At 46.0% G+C, this 16,577-nt stretch overlaps 1 protein-coding gene across 3 annotated transcripts in view; it reads left to right on the plus strand.

Moving 5' to 3' along the window:
- Positions 1-2,323: 2,323 nt before the first annotated feature.
- The window catches only part of LOC122926811 (protein FAM47E-like), a 29,048-nt gene continuing 14,794 nt past the window's right edge, over positions 2,324-16,577 (plus strand). For 2 of the 3 annotated variants that reach the window (XM_044278312.1, XM_044278317.1), the window contains exon 1: positions 2,324-2,504. In XM_044278312.1, coding sequence (XP_044134247.1) covers positions 2,452-2,504 — 53 coding nt within the window. In that variant the 5' untranslated portion in view covers positions 2,324-2,451. Of the gene's footprint in view, positions 2,505-5,217; positions 5,286-16,577 lie in introns of those variants that run through there. The other variant, XM_044278325.1, reaches the window with a different exon arrangement.

The following is a 16,577-nucleotide window of genomic DNA, read 5'->3' on the forward strand; positions in this document are numbered from 1 at the left end:
ATGCACTCCCGAGATAGCTCTCTTGTCGTTTGGCATCCATGGAGGGGAAGTCCATAGTAAAACCCTCTTCTTCTTCTTGATACAGCCACCCATCTTCTCATACCTACATTTTGGCGTTCATCTGACACACCCAGTGTTGAACAGTGGATTATTAAAGTGGACCAGTTTTTCCATCTAGAGATCTCACATTGGGAACTCCACTCTAGGAATAAATTCCTTTCCATTTGGTCTCTCTGGAAGTCCCACAGGCACTTTGCCTAATACTATATCTTTGATTTAAACCCACACGTTTTCCCCACAATAGTCAATCTAGGTTTTTGTATTGACAAATACATTTATCTGCTACTCATGTTCTTTAACAAAAAGAATTTTACTTGACTGATTGTTTTTTGTATCAATCGTGACATATGCCTTATTCTTTTGACTTTATATGCATATACAAAACCAATAAAAAAAATAAAAACATATGGCGTTCCTTTCCTTCTGCGTCCAGCAGTTTACGACCACATATGGTGTGTTTCTGTAAACTACAGAATCAGGGCAATACATATTGAGTTTTGTTTGGCTGTTAACCCTTGCTTTGTTACTGGAAAAAATGGATTAAAATGGAAAATCTGCCAAAAAAAGTGAAATTCTGAAATTTCATCTACATTTTCCTTTAATTCTTGTGGAACACTTAAAGGGTTAAGAAAGTTTGTAAAATCAGTTTTGAATACGTTGAGGGTGTAGTTTCTAAAATGGGGCCATTTATTGTTAGTTTCTATTATGTCAGCCTCACAAAGTGACTTCATAATGCACCTGGGGCGTAAAAACCCAAGGGCAGAATATAGAATATTCGACACAGTCCTGACCTCAGTATCTGAGGAAAGGGATTTAGGAGTAATTATTTCAGAAGACTTAAAGGTGGGAAGACAATGTAATAAAGCAGCACGAAATGCAAGCAGAATGCTTGGATGTATAGGGAGAGGTATAAGCAGTAGAAAGAGTGAAGTGCTTATGCCGCTGTACAGAACACTGGTGAGACCTCACTTGGAGTATTGTGCGCAGTACTGGAGGCCATATCTCCAGAAGGATATAGATACTCTAGAGAGAGTTCAGAGAAGAGCTACTAAACTAGTACATGGATTGCAGGATAAAACTTACCAGGAAAGGTTAAAAGACCTTAATATGTATAGCTTGGAAGAAAGAAGAGACCGAGGGGATATGATAGAAACTTTTAAATACATAAAGGGAATCAACTCGGTAAAGGAGGAGAGCATATTTAAAAGAAGAAAAACTACCACAAGAGGACACAGTTTTAAATTAGAGGGGCAAAGGTTTAAAAGTAATATAAGGAAGTATTACTTTACTGAGAGGGTAGTGGATGCATGGAATAGCCTTCCTGCAGAAGTGGTAGCTGCAAATACAGTGAAGGAGTTTAAGCATGCATGGGATAGGCATAAGGCTATCCTTCATATAAGATAGGGCCGGGGCTATTCATAGGATTCAGATATATTGGGCAGACTAGATGGGCCAAATGGTTCTTATCTGCCGACACATTCTATGTTTCTATGTTTCTATAACTGAACTGGTCCTTAAAATGTGGGTTTTGGAAAATTTCAAGATTTGCTTCTAAACGTCTAAGTCTTCTAACGTCCAAAAAAAAGAAAATTTCATTATACAGAATGATCCAAACATGAAGTAGACATATGGGAAATGTAAAGTAATAACTATTTTAGGAGGTATCACTATCTGTTTTACAAACAGAGAAATTAAAATTTTGAAAATTGTGAATTTTTCCACATTTTTGGTAAATTTGGCATTTTTTTATAAATAAAAATGAAATGTTTTGACTCAGATTTGTCATGAAGTAGAATATGTGATGAGAAAAAAAAATCTCAGAATGGCTTGGATAAGTAAAAGCGCTTTAAAGTTATCACCACATAAAGTGACACTGGTCAGATTTGTAAAAAAACAGCCTGGTCCTTAATGTGCAAAATACCAGGGTCCTGAAAGGGTTAATGCACACTAATTCCTCCTTTGTGGCCTAGTTTTCTGTGAAAGAACTCCACCTTTTTGGTCCAGTTCTATGTACGGTATAAGAGATTTTTTAAATGTGCATGGTTGTTTCCTGAGACAAATTCTGCACCAGTTTAAAAGATTGCATATAGCGCTTCACAAAATAGAGTATGTTTCTTAGAGTAATTTTCACTATAACCACTAGATGGCAACATATAGCTACTGAATTTATATTTGTGAACCCTAGGCAGAATGCATGCGGCTGCCTCAGGAAACGTCATCAATACACGCCAGTGGTAGCTAGGAGAGCTGAGTTGCCATGGTACCCAACATGGAAACGAACACAAACCATACTGGTTAGTGTTTCCATGTGGGTTTCTTCTGACCTGTCAGTTATTAGACTTGTATCGCAAATGAATGAAATATGTTCCCTCTGTAACTAATCTATGAGCCATGTCCACTCTGACAGGACTGAGAAGTGATTCGCAGCCTCCTCGCTATCCTTGGTGAGTATATATGCAATTATACTTTATCTAATATTCTGAAAAATAAATGGATATAGATAATAATCATATAGTATTAAAATGTGAATCGCTAAATAAATCTAATATTCTTATATCTACTGTATATTATCTATCTATCTATCTATCTATCTATCTATCTAATATCTATCTATCTATCTCTATAATATCTATCTATCTCTTATCTATCTCCTATCTATTTATCTATCTATCTATCTCATATCTATCTATCTATCTATCTATCTATCTATCTATCTCCTATCTATCTATCTATCTATCTATGTATCTATCTCCTATCTATTTATCTATCTCATATCTATCTATAAATCTCATATCTATCTATCTATCTATCTATCTATCTATCTATCTATCTATCTATCTATCTCCTATCTATCTATTTATCTATCTCATATCTATCTATAAATCTCATATCTATCTATCTATCTATCTATCTATCTATCTATCAATCAAACAAGCTTTATTGTCAGGACTAAATACATTTAAACATTGGGAAATAATTGGGTAGAGTTGGGAGATGGGGACATGTCGATAGGAGTCCATGGTATATCAGGCTCCTCTCTATTATGGCAGGCAGTAATATATTGTGCTATTATGGCAGTTGTGTTCTCCTGTTCCCCCAGCAGTATGGAGAGTCTCTCTTCCTCCTCCATGGAGATGAAGTCTGGGCATCAATCAGACAGTCTCCTGAAGTGAGAGTCCCTCACTGCTGAGTATTTGGGGCACCGCAGCAGGAAGTGGGCCTCATCCTCCACGGCCTCCTGGTCGCACTGCTGGCACAGTCTGCTCTCCCTGGGCTTGTACCTCTGTCGGTAACGCCCAGATTCAATGAGCAGGCTGTGGGCACTCAGTCTGTACGGGCTCAGGATCTCTTGGATCGGAAAGTCACTCCAGATATGGGACCAGTTTGTACTCCCTCTGCAGGCTACGGTCAGCTTCTGTGATGTTCGTATGTCGTTCCTGCAGACGCTGATATACTCCTCTTTGCCCTTGTGTATCGTCCTCTGCATTTTCCCCTTTGCCAGTATGTATTGCTTGTTGGCTTAGGCAGGCTGCATTTGGGTGACTTCTTGGAGGGTGCTTTGTTTTTCTGAAGTTTCTTGGTGCAGCAAAGCTTTGTGATGGTAGGAGCTTGGACTGCTGCTATGCAGATGGGCTGTGAATGATAGCACCCTATTCTGGACAGCAAAGTAGAGTGGGAATCTGCCCAGTTCTGCTCGACAGGCGCTCTTTGAGGTGCTCTTGTGGACCTGGAGAAGGTGTTTGGAGAATTTTAGGCGCAAAAACTTCTGTTGGCCCAGAGTTCCACTTTGCCCAGTCTGGGTATGTGTCTGGGCCCCAGACTTCGCTGCCATACAGGAGGATTAAGGAGATAATGGTATTAAGGATTTTAAACCAGACGAGCTGTCTCCTTACTGGTCTGATTTGCTCATGGAGCTCCTCTTTATACCAGACTAATATTCCTCCTGAGCTCCGGCCCAGCTTGACACTTTTTTGTTTTTCAGGGCAGGGACAGAGATCTCCCTGTAAACGGTGGGCACCAGTGATTTATTCTCTTTCTTAGTCCATGTTTCTAGGAGCATCTGTATGTCAATGTTTTTTGGTCTTTGGGTAAAGTCTAGATCATGCGTCTTACATCCGAAGGCTGAAGCGTTCAGGCCCTGAATGTTCCAGCTGCTGACAATAAGAGAAGTCATTTTTTGTCCATATACCTTGTAATGAGCTGCCCCGTGTAGGACAAGCTGGATTGTTGACTGGTGGCCATGTTGTAGCAGTTTGGTCCAGTCAGTGTTCTGCACAGAGTGCTGAGCAGGGTCTTTATCTACTCAATGTCTCTGCTCTGCATTAGTCTATGTGAGGCAGGTGGATTCCTCGATGGTTTGTGCCTCTGATACCCATATTTTGGGTAAAGGTCACCATTTCCAGTTTGTTGAGGAGGGTATGAGGTTTCAGGTCTATTTGTTGTTGGTGACTTTTTCATAGGTTTTTGTCTTGTGTGGGGTCTGGGCCGGGGTCTCTGTTGAGCACTATATCTTGGCTAGAAGGCTAACTCCTTGGTTATTGAGGTGTTTATTGTCATATATAGTACAGACCAAAAGTTTGGACACACCTCATTCAAAGAGTTTTCTTTATTTTCATGACTATGAAAATTGTAGATTCACACTGAAGGTATCAAAACTATGAATTAACACATGTGGAATTATATACATAACAAAAAAGTGTGAAACAACTGAAAATATGTCATATTCTAGGTTACCGATTTGCACACTCTTGGCATTCTCTTGATGAGCTTCAAGAGGTAGTCACCTGAAATGGTCTTCCAAACAGTATTGAAGGAGTTCCCAGAGATGCTTAGCACTTGTTGGCCCTTTTGCCTTCACTCTGCGGTCCAGCTCACCCCAAACCATCTCGATTGGGTTCGGGTCCGGTGACTGTGGAGGCCAGGTCATCTGGCGCAGCACCCCATCACTCTCCTTCATGGTCAAATAGCCCTTCCACAGCCTGGAGGTGGTCTGTACTGTAGGTGATTATGGTTTATGTGCCAGGGTGATGTCTGGCATGGCGCTGATTTTAGCTGCAGCTCTGCGTTGATGCTCTGGATGATGTGTTCAGGGATGTCCTTTCTTGGGAGCAGCGATGGCAGGATGATTTTACAGCTGGGGAACTTCTGTTGTGCAGTCTCTGCTAGCTAGCTCAGTTGTCCTGCTATCTGCTGGTGCTGGTCCTGGAGGGTATTGGTGCCTATATGTATGATAATATGGTTGAGTTTGGTGAAATATGGATTATTGATGATGGCTGTTGCTTGTTCGATAGTAGAGCAGCAGATTTTACTGACTCTTTTTCCTGGGAAAAGTCGCTTTGTGTTCAAGTATTTACCATTGGAGTTTATATACAGGACAGTATCAGGGCACGGTGACTTACTTCTCCTTGTTCATGTCCTGCCTGCTGCTCAGGCTTCTTGTTAGGAAGCTGCTGTGTTGGGGTTCTGGTAATGGTTGTCTCTGTTGTTGAGGGCTGTTGTGGTTGTGTACGTAAGGGTTGTCAGCTCTTGTTTTGTGAGTCTTTTACCCTGATCTGTCGGCTCTTGTTGATGCCACATCTGGTGATATTCTTATAATGCCTGCACAGGTCTGTCTGCCAGGCGGCGGGCTGCTCGCTATAGAAAAGCACATTCGTTTTTCTCTTCCTTCTCTTCTTCCTTTAAGGTAAAATCACTGAAAAGGGTTTCTAGTCTGTCTCTAATTTAGGCATGTTGTATGGCTCTTCTCACTTGATTGCTTCTCTGGCCTTCACAGTATGTGATCTCCTGGGAGTATTACCCCCTGCTGTCGGAGGCTACAGTGCCCAGCTCTATCCTATATATAGTTCTAGTTATAGTTACTGTATAGTTAGCTATATTCTTGGGGCTTTCTTTTTCTAAATTATAATTTTCTAAGTTTTAGTTTTCTATTTTCTGGAAGCTCTCTATATTCTTTATTTCTATAGGGTGTGCTCTCTAGAAGAACTATTACCATATTTTTCACCCCATAAGATGTACTTTTTCCCCCCAAAAGTGGGGGGGAAATGCCCCTGCGTCTTATGGGGCGAATGCTGCCATTTTACATCGCAGTCTGTGATGCTGCAGCATTGCAGACTGCGATGTATCAGCTGGAGGGGGAGGGAGGAGGGGTCGGTGTCATGCAAAAGCGGCGGGGTGGTGCGGTCACTGTACTCCGGCCCCGCCGCTCACTCACTTCCTTAATGCCTAAATCTTTTATAATAATAACTTTAATTGAAGTTCCGATCCCCAGCATCATCTGTACTACTTACTAAATGTCCTGTAGCAGGCAGAGCAGGGCGGGCAGCCGGCCATAACTCACTGATGTCACGTACCTGCGCCACCTACTTTTGCATGCCACCGGCCCCTCCCACAGGTTTAGCTCCGGTATATTAGGGCATCTGTGGATGCCACTATTATGGGGTGGGGGATATGTGGATGGCACTGTTATGGGGTGGGAATCTGTGGGTGACACATATATAGCAGTGCCAACCACAGATCTTCCCCCCATAACAGTGCCATCCACAGATCACCCCCCCCATAACAGTGCCATACACAGATCACCCCCCGATAACAGTGCCATCCACAGATCCCCCCCAAAACAATGCCCTCCTCAGATCCTCCCATAACAGTGCCCCCCTCAGATCCCCCCATAACAGTGCCATCCACAGATCCCCCCATAACAGTGCCATCCACAGATCCCCCCATAACAGTGCCACCCACAGATCCCCCATAACAGTGCCACCCACAGATCCCCCCATAACAGTGCCATCCACAGATCCCCCATAGTCATGTGTCATGCACAGACCACCATTAGTTCAAAACCCACCAAAAGCACACCTTTTGGTTAAAAATATTTTTTCTTATTTTCCTCCTCAAAAACCTAGGTGCGTCTTATGGGCCGGTGCGTCTTATATGGCGAAAAATCCGGTAGATAGGTGAAGGAGCCAGGTGCTCTTACCTTTAGATGTTTTCACATGCTCAGCTCTATCTGATGCTCCCTGTTGCTTGTAGTCTATGTTAGGGTACTTTCACACTTGCGGCAGAGGATTCCGGCAGGCAGTTCCGTCGCTGGAGCTGACTGCCGGATACGGCAATCCTGATGCAAAAGGATGGCATTTGTCAGACGGATCCGGATCCAACAAATGCTTTGAAATACCGGATCCATCTCTCCACTGTAATCCGGAAAAACTGACCCGGTATTTATTTTCTTTTGCATTTTTAAAGGTCTGAGCATGTGCAGACCGGAAAACCGGATCCGTTTTGCCGGAATATATTTTGCACTAATATATTTCAATGGAAATTCCGGCAAGTGTTCAGGATTTTTGGCCGGAGAGAAAACTGCAGCATGCTGCAGTATTTTCTCTGGCCAAAAAATGTGAGAGGGACTGAACTGATGCATCCTGATACATACTGAGCGGAATGCTCTCCATTCAGAATGCATTAGGATGAAACTGATAATTCTTTTTCCGGTATTGAGCTCCTGTGATGGAACTCAACATCGGAAAAGAAAAATGCTAGTGTGAAAGTACCCTTACAGGTAGATTTCGTGTCTGATCAATAAAATCCTGTTTTTATCCTTCTTTGTTCTATCTATCTATCTATCTATCTATCTATCTATCTATCATATTATCTATCTACTGTCTCTATCTATCTATCTATCTATCTATCTATCTAAATATCTATTATATGTGTCTATCTTTCTATCTATCTATCTATTGTGGGGTTTTGCTCTGGTAGACAGGCTAGCGGACGCAGTATAGAGGCAATCACAAAGTCTTTAACTTAAACAGTTAAGTGTTTATTCACACATAAGGCCTCATGCACACGACAGTTTTTTTTCACGGCCCGCAAAAACGGGGTCCGTGGGTCCGTGATCTGTGACCGTTTTTTTCGTCCGTGGGTCTTCCTTGATTTTTGGAGGATCCACGGCCGTGCGGAGCCAAACGGATCCATCCTGAATTACAATGCAAGTCAATGGGGACGGATCCGTTTGATGTTGACACAATATGGTGCCATTTCAAACGGATCCGTCCCCATTGACTTTCAATGTAAAGTCTGGAGTTCTTTTATACCATCGGATTGGAGTTTTCTCCAATCCGATGGTATATTTTAACTTGAAGCGTCCCCTTCACCATGGGAACGCCTCTATGTTAGAATATACTGTCGGATATGAGCTACTTCGTGAACCTCAGATCCGACAGTATATTCTAACACAGAGGCGTTCCCATGGTGATGGGGACGCTTCAGGTTAGAATACACTACAAACTTTGTACAAGACTGCCCCCTGCTGCCTGGCAGCACCCGATCTCTTACTGGGGGATATGATAGCACAATTAACCCCTTTAGGTGCGGCACCTAAAGGGGTTAATTGTACTATCATATTCCCCTGTAAGAGATCAGGGCTGCCAGGCAGCAGGGGGCAGCCCCCCCCCCCTCCCCAGTTTGAATATCGTTGGTGGCACAGTGTGCCCCCACCATCGCCCCCCCCCTCCCTCCCTCTATTGTATTAAATCGTTGGTGGCACAGTGTGCCAACCACCATCGGCCCCCCTCCCTCCCTTTATTGTATTAAATCATTGGTGGCACAGTGTGCCAACCACCATCGGCCCCCCTCCCTCCCTCTATTGTATTAAATCGTTGGTGGCACAGTGTGCCAACCACCATCGGCCCCCCTCCCTCCCTCTATTGTATTAAATCGTTGGTGGCACAGTGTGCCAACCACCATCGCCCCCCCCTCCCTCTATAGCAGTAACATTGGTGGCAGTGTGCGGTCTCAACAGTAGAAGATTCATACTTACCTGCTTGCTGCTGCGATGTCTGTGTCCGGCCGGGAGCTCCTCCTACTGGTAAGTGAAAGGTCTGTGCGGCGCATTGCTAAAGAACTGTCACTTACCAGTAGGAGGAGCTCCCGGCCGTTCACAGACATCGCAGCAGCAAGCAGGTAAGTATGAATCTTCTACTGTTGAGACCGCACACTGCCACCAATGTTACTGCTATAGAGGGAGGGGGGGGGCGATGGTGGTTGGCACACTGTGCCACCAACGATTTAATACAATAGAGGGAGGGAGGGGGGCCGATGGTGGTTGGCACACTGTGCCACCAACGATTTAATACAATAGAGGGAGGGAGGGGGGCCGATGGTGGTTGGCACACTGTGCCACCAACGATTTAATACAATAGAGGGAGGGAGGGGGGCCGATGGTGGTTGGCACACTGTGCCACCAACGATTTAATACAATAGAGGGAGGGGGGGCGATGGTGGGGGCACACTGTGCCACCAACGATATTCAAACTGGGGGGGGGGTCTGCCCCCTGCTGCCTGGCAGCCCTGATCTCTTACAGGGGAATATGATAGTACAATTAACCCCTTTAGGTGCCGCACCTGAAGGGGTTAATTGTGCTATCATATCCCCCTGTAAGAGATCGGGTGCTGCCAGGCAGCAGGGGGCAGTCTTGTACAAAGTTTGCAGTGTATTCTAACTAGAAGCGTCCCCATCACCATGGGAACGCTTCTGTGTTAGAATATACTGTCGGAAATGAGTTTTCACGAAGTGAAAACTTAGATCAGAAAAAGCAAAAGCAAAACGGTGCATTTTCCGATTTATCCACGGACCCATTGAAAGTCAATGGGTCCGCGAAAAAAAAACGGAAAACGGCACAACGGCCACGGATGCACACAACGGTCGTGTGCATGAGGCCTAAGGAAAACAAAATGACGGTTCACAGTCTTGGTGTTTGTTCACACCATGCAATGTCCATAGAACAAAATCTTCACCTCGTTAGCAGTTTTCCATCTGCAGTCCACAGCAGGCTTTAGGGCAGTGGCGTACCGTCAATATAGGCAGACCACACACTGGCTATGGGGCCCGTGAGGTTAGGGGGCCCAGCCAGGCTGCATGGCTCCGCCCCCTTTCCGACCTGAATACACGCTGCATTAGTAACAGTAGAGAGAAAAAAACCGGCAATGGGGCATTTGGGTCAGCAGGCCCGGGCCCAGTGTCAATGAGGGGCCCATTGCCACCCCAAACGCCCCAGTGCCATTTCATATTTTCATTTGGCATTATGCGCAGCGCTAGTGCTGACAACAGCAGGCTGGGCCCCGATTGGAAGGAGGGAGGGAGGGAGAGTGAACAGCCGCTTCCTCCAATCAGGTAGCAGCTCACTGCCTGATGTGCCCGCCCCTCTGTGATGTCTTTGGTGGAAGTTTGCTCCCACAGCTGGCAGCACAGTAGAGTACCAGCTCTTCATTGACTTTTATCAGCAGTAATGTCCCACATGCTGACCCTCCTCTGGGTCTTCCTGCCCTTCTGTTTGCTTGTTAACCCCCAGCACTGCCTTCACTATTCCTAGGCTGTGTGAGAGGGCAGAAGGAAGCAGCAGCAGAAGCGCTCTGCATGATGGAGCTGACAGGAAGACGGGCTGTTTGCTGCGGCAGGGTGACTGTACTTAGAGCTGTTAGGGTCAGACAGGAGCCTCAGCTCTGCTCACTGTAGTGCATATATATTCTTTCACATGGGACCTGTGGCATGTGCGGGATGCTCCATATACACTACCTCTGAGTGAAAGATGGGACATGACTAAAATTGCTCAGCTCTGCTCCCTGTTAACAACAAAGGGAAAAGTTGAGCTGTGTGACAGAGATCTAATGCTGTGGACCTGCAGAAGATCTGTCCCAGGGGTCACATTGACCAATGTGGACAGTTCTGCTGCAGTAATTAACCCTACAGGCTCTCCTGTGATTTACACCTATCATAAAATAAATAAAACTTAAAGGGTAAGGCCGAGTTCATATCCCGTTTTTTCCATCTGTTTCATGTATACATACAGTGGCATCCTTCATCATAGAGTTTGAAAGAAAAATGTATATACGTATACGTTTTTTCTACTGGACTCTGCAGGATAGAAAAGCATTGGGTGCACCACTTTTTTTATCTCTTTTTTCCCCCCAACATATATGTAAAAATGGATGGCAAAAACGTGATGTGAACACAGCCTAACCTTTCATTTAGCCCCTAATGTACCCCGCACCCTCACTAATCAGCTTTAATAATGGTACTTTTTATTGGGGGGGGGGGCCCAATTCTGAGTTTTGCTATGGGGCTCCATGATTTCGATGTACACCCCTGCTTTAGGGGCCTGTTTCCCGGCATGCAGCTCTCAGCCCTTTAGCACGACACAAATTCACAAGTACCAAAACACAGAGACTCCCCAGCTTCTCTGTCAGATGGAGGAAAAAACCACACCCAGCTGAGACTGCCGGCCAAATAAGACCCGGGCTGGAGCATGGGGAGAAGCCACCAACCCAGCACTTTGGCTGCTCACAGTAAGAGCCGGCCCGGATCGGCTTTACAGCCATACTAACAACAAAACAGTGTCAGTAAGCACTAGCTGCCGCTGACACTTAAAACTACCGGCTCTTACCTCACTGAGGCCAGGAATCTCGGTGACACATACCTTCCATCAATGACGGCCCCTTGCGCCTTCCTACATACCTCCCCCCTTTGTTCAACCCTGAGGGGGTGAACACCCGCCAGACAGTGTACCCGGGACAGGGCATCTGCATTTCCCTGTAACCTGCCTGCCCTATGTCCTATGTTCCATTGGATAACTTGAAGTTTTGTAAAGATAAGAACCATCTGGTGACCCAAGCATTCCTCTCTTTGGCTTGGTTTATCCACTTGAGAGGGGAGTGGTCGGTCCCCAAACAGAACTTTCTCCCCAACAGATAATAGCGGAGAGACTCGAGTGCCCACTTGATGGCCAGGCACTCTCTCTCCACTATACTGTACCTAGTCTTGGCTGGGGTAAGTTTGCGGCTCAGGAAAACAACAGGATGTTCCTCCCCATTGATGTCCTGAGAGAGTACAGCTCAGAGGCCTACTTCAGAGGCATCGGTCTGTACCATAAACTCCCTCTTGAAGTCAGGCGTCACCAATACCAGGTTCATTCCACTGAACCATCACTGACTTGCGTCCCTTCACAAGGCCTGTCAATGGTGCGGCGACTGTAGCCAAATTGGGGACAAACCTCATATAGTACCCCACCATACCCAGGAACGACTTTACTTGCCGAGTAGTGACAGGTCGGGCCAATTCCTAATTGCCTCAATTTTGTTTACCTTAAGTTTTAATAATTCCGCGCCCAATTACATACCTTAGGTACTTGGTCTCTTCTAACCCTATCGTGCACTTTTTTGGGTTAGCGGTTAAGCCAGCCTTCCTAAGGGAGTCCACTACAGCCTGTACTTTAGGTAGGTGACTTTCCCAGTCGGTGCTGTGGATAACGATATCATCCAGGTACGCCGAAGCGTACCGACGATGTGGATGGAGTACAATGTCCATTAGCCTTTGAAACGTGGCAGGAGCGCCATGTAGCCCAAAGGGTAATACCTTGTACTGATACAGCCCCTCTGGCGTGATAAAAGCATTTTTTTCCTTGGCAGCCTCCGTCAAGGGTACCTGCCAGTAGCCTTTGGTGAGGTCCAACACAGAAAAATACCGGGCTTGGCACAACTTCTCAATAAGCTCATCCACTCGGAGCATGGGATATGCAGGAAACTTGGACACCTCATTCAGTTTGTGGAAGTCGTCACAGAACCACAATGTCCCTTCCGGCTTAAGTATTAAGACTATCGGACTGGACCATTCGCTTTTTGACACCTAGCTGGAGCATTAGCTGCACTTCCTCCGCGATGGCTTGTCGCCGAGCCTCTGGTACCCGGTATGGTTTTAACCAGACTTTTGCCTGAGGCTCAGTGATAATGTCATGTCGGACTATGGAAGTGCGTCCAGCGAGGTCCGAGAACACATCCGTGTTCCGACTAATGAACTCCCTGGCTTCCTGAGCCTGTTTAGAGGAGAGGCTGTCAGAAATGTTCACAGTGCTAGCCGCTTCCCTTGCTTCAGACAGAGGGGCTGAAACCGCTTTACCTAGGAACCCTGGTCGTGGGCTGTCTTCCGTAAAGGTTTCCCTAACTTTCCAGGGTTTGAGCAAATTCACATGGTACACCTGCTCCGGCTTTCGCCTCCCTGTCTGGTGTACCTTGTAATCTACAGTACCTCTCCAATTTTTTCAAGCACCTCGTAGTGCCCCTGCCACCTAGCTAGGAACTTACTGTCTACGGTTGGTACCAGAACCAACACCCGATCACCCGGGTTAAAGGTCCACACCCGAGCCTGCCGACTATAGATCCTACTCTGGGCTCGACGCGCTGCCTCCATATGCTCCCCAACCAGAGGTAAAACTGTTGCTATCCGTCCTTGCATCTGGGTAATGTACTCATTGACACTTTTATGTGGAGTGGGTTGTTGTTCCCACGCCTCTTTGGCCACGTACAACAGACCGCGAGAAGGTTTGCCGTATGACAGTTTGAAGGGCAAGAACTCAGTAGAGGCCTGGGGCACCTCTCGCACTGCGAACATGAGATAGTGCAGAAGAAGGTCCCAGTCCCTCCCATCCTTAGAGACCACTCTTTTTAGCATATTTTTGATGTTTGATTAAACCTCTCTACCAGGCCATCCGTTTGCGGATGATATGCAGACGTTCGTAGCTGTTTTATGTGGCGCAACTTACAGAGTTCCCCATGACCTTGGACATAAACGGGGTCCCTTGGTCAGTTAGAACCTCTTTAGGCAGACCCAAGCGAGAAAACATCTCCATTAACTCCTTAGCTATGAGTTTGGCTAATGTATGCCCAGTGGCACCGCCTCCGGGTACCGAGTGGCGTAGTCGAGGACAACCAAGATGTGTTGGTGTCCTCTAGCAGACTTCAGTACTGGGCCTACGATATCCATAGCGATTCGCTTGAACGGGATCTCAATAATCGGGAGTGGTACCAGGGAATAACGGAAATGTGGCTGGAGGCTAGTTATCTGGCAGGTTGGGCAAGACTTACAATTTTCTTCTACCTCTCTGAACTCACTGGGCCAGTAAAACCGCTGTACAATCCGAACCTGCATTTTTTGCATTTCCAGATGACCCCCGAGAACATGCTGATGGGCTAACTCTAACACGAGTTTGTGATAAGCCTGGGGCACCACCAACTGTTCAATGGATTCACCTCGCAGCTGGTTTACTCGATGCAACATCTCTTGATAAACCACAAAATGGGGAAACACTGCCTCTGCCCCCGGTTGTTGTGGTTCCCCATCTATTATTAATACATTTTCCCAGGCTCGGGATAGGGTTGGGTCCTGATGTTGTGCAGTACCAAAATTATCCCCGAAGACATTGAGGTCGACTAGCTCCGGACCTGGCAGCAAGTCCTCCATGTCTCCCACCATCACACTTAGCAGGGTTGTCTCCCCCTCTTCCACCGAAGTGGCGGTCACCCCTACTGCTGGCCCTTTGGACTTAGGGTCCCAGGGTTCTTTTCTCCCCCCTGAGCCGGGCCACTTCTGCTAGGGTCACATCTGTCTCACGGGTATCGGTAACTTTTGTGTCCGGCCATAGTGCTGGGAAACCGGGGTAGTCTCTCCCAATTATTAGTTCATATGGTCATTTTGTGGCACTGATATATTGTGCTGCTATGCCCACAGTGTTCTCTTCCTCTTGCAGCAGGATGGGCAGTTTCTCTTCCTCCTCCATGGAGCTAAAGTCTGGGAGTAGAACAGAGAGTCTTCTAAAGTGGATGTCCCTCAGTGCTGAGTATTTGGGACAGTATATCAGGAATTGGGCCTCATCCTCCACCACCTCCAGGTGGCACTGCTGGCACAGTCTGCTTTCTCTAGGCATGTAGCTCTGTCGATGCTGTCCGGATTCCACGGCCAGGCTGTGGGCGCTCAGTCTGTAGCAGCTCAGCATTTTCCGGTCTCTGGGGTTCCTTAGTTTCTTCAGATATGGGGCCAGTTTGTAGTATCTATCTATCTATCTATCTATCTATCTATCTATCTATCTCATATCTATCCATCTATATCAAATGTATCTATCAATCTATATATCAGTTATCTATCTATCTATCTATCTATCTATCTATCTATCAATCTATCTATCTATTCTGTCTGTCAATCATCTATCTCTTATCTATCATGTTTCTGTCTGTCCATCCATCCAGCAGAGAGCCTCTGTGCAGGAACTGTATATATGCCTCTTGCTTATTGTAGTGACTATGGGGGTTATTTACTAAACTGAAATACCGCAAAATCAGATGTATTTAAGGCGCAGATGGCAGCGCAACAGCCACTATCTGAGACTTCACCCTGCTCACGCCAGGTATAAAAAAGTGGGCGTGGTGGGGAAGGGGGCGGGGGCAGCACCCCCGTCTCATTGATTATTTTCTACATCTGTTTTAGGTGTAGAAAATGGTCTAAATGTAAGATAGCTAGGAAGCTGCCTTACATTTGGAACTGGCGCTGGATGCTCTGAAGTTCGGAGAGGTCTGCGCCTTTTCATAACTCTGACAGCTCCTCCACCAACTCAGGGCTTTATTAAGACCGACGTCTAAAACGCCGGTCTTTATAAATGTGCCCCTATATGCCCCCATTCATCATCCCATAAGGCTTCGTTCACACTTCAGTGATTTCCATCAGTGATTTGTGAGCGAAAACCAGGTGTGGGTCAAAAACACAGAAACGGTGCAGATCTCCCCCTTATACCTTATGTTTGAGTAAGATTCACTTCTGGTTTTGGCTCACAAATCACTGATGGAAATCACTGACCAAACACTGAAGTGTGAATGAGGCCTAAAGGTAATATACATAATAACAGCGTGTGACTGTGCGACGTCCGACAGCAGCAATGGGTCCTTTTAAGAAATATTCGAGACGCCAGTTGCAGTGAACCAACAACGAGACAGAGTCCCTTTACTAAATGGTGTTGGTGGTGGTACCAAGATGTAGGAATGGCCGAGTGGGTGCCCTACAGTGTCCCTTGTTGTTTTGTATGTGTCACGGTGCTCCTACCTGGATATGTTGGAGCCCAGGTGTTGTCTTCCGAAGCAGCAAATAAGGGGTATTTGAATTGGGGGATGAAAGAAATAACTTGAGTCCAGACCTTGTGATGAAGTTCAATAACAGCTTTACTTAGCATAGGCGTTTCTCCAAACGGGTTACAGACTTTGTTTTAGCATTAAAACTCTGGGAGGCAAACTCATCTCTGCTACATCTGTTGCTCTCTGGCTCTGCTGTACTGACAGGGTAGCTGTATAACTTAGCTTCATCTGGATGCTGCAACTTCTCTCGGTAGTCTGTCCCTTAAGTAGTACCAGGGAACTCTACTTCCTGGCTTCTGAAGCTTCAGGCTGTGGCCTCCATATCCACCAGAGCTGAAGGTGCTCTAGCTGGCTTAGACAGGGGGTAAACTGGAACTCACTCTAACTAAAACTCCACCTTTCCTGCAGAAATTGGGACACACCCACCACACCACACGGGGGGGGGGGGGGGGGGGGCTAGAATGGAAAACAAGGTTCCACTCTATGTAAATGTAGCTCTGCCAAATTCGCTGCCACCTACTGGTCAACCAGGTACATTACATGATAACATAATTAGTTTCAAACTTTAGAAA

This window comes from Bufo gargarizans, chromosome 1 (genome assembly GCF_014858855.1).
Source record: "Bufo gargarizans isolate SCDJY-AF-19 chromosome 1, ASM1485885v1, whole genome shotgun sequence".
In the NCBI taxonomy this organism is placed as follows: domain Eukaryota; kingdom Metazoa; phylum Chordata; class Amphibia; order Anura; family Bufonidae; genus Bufo; species Bufo gargarizans.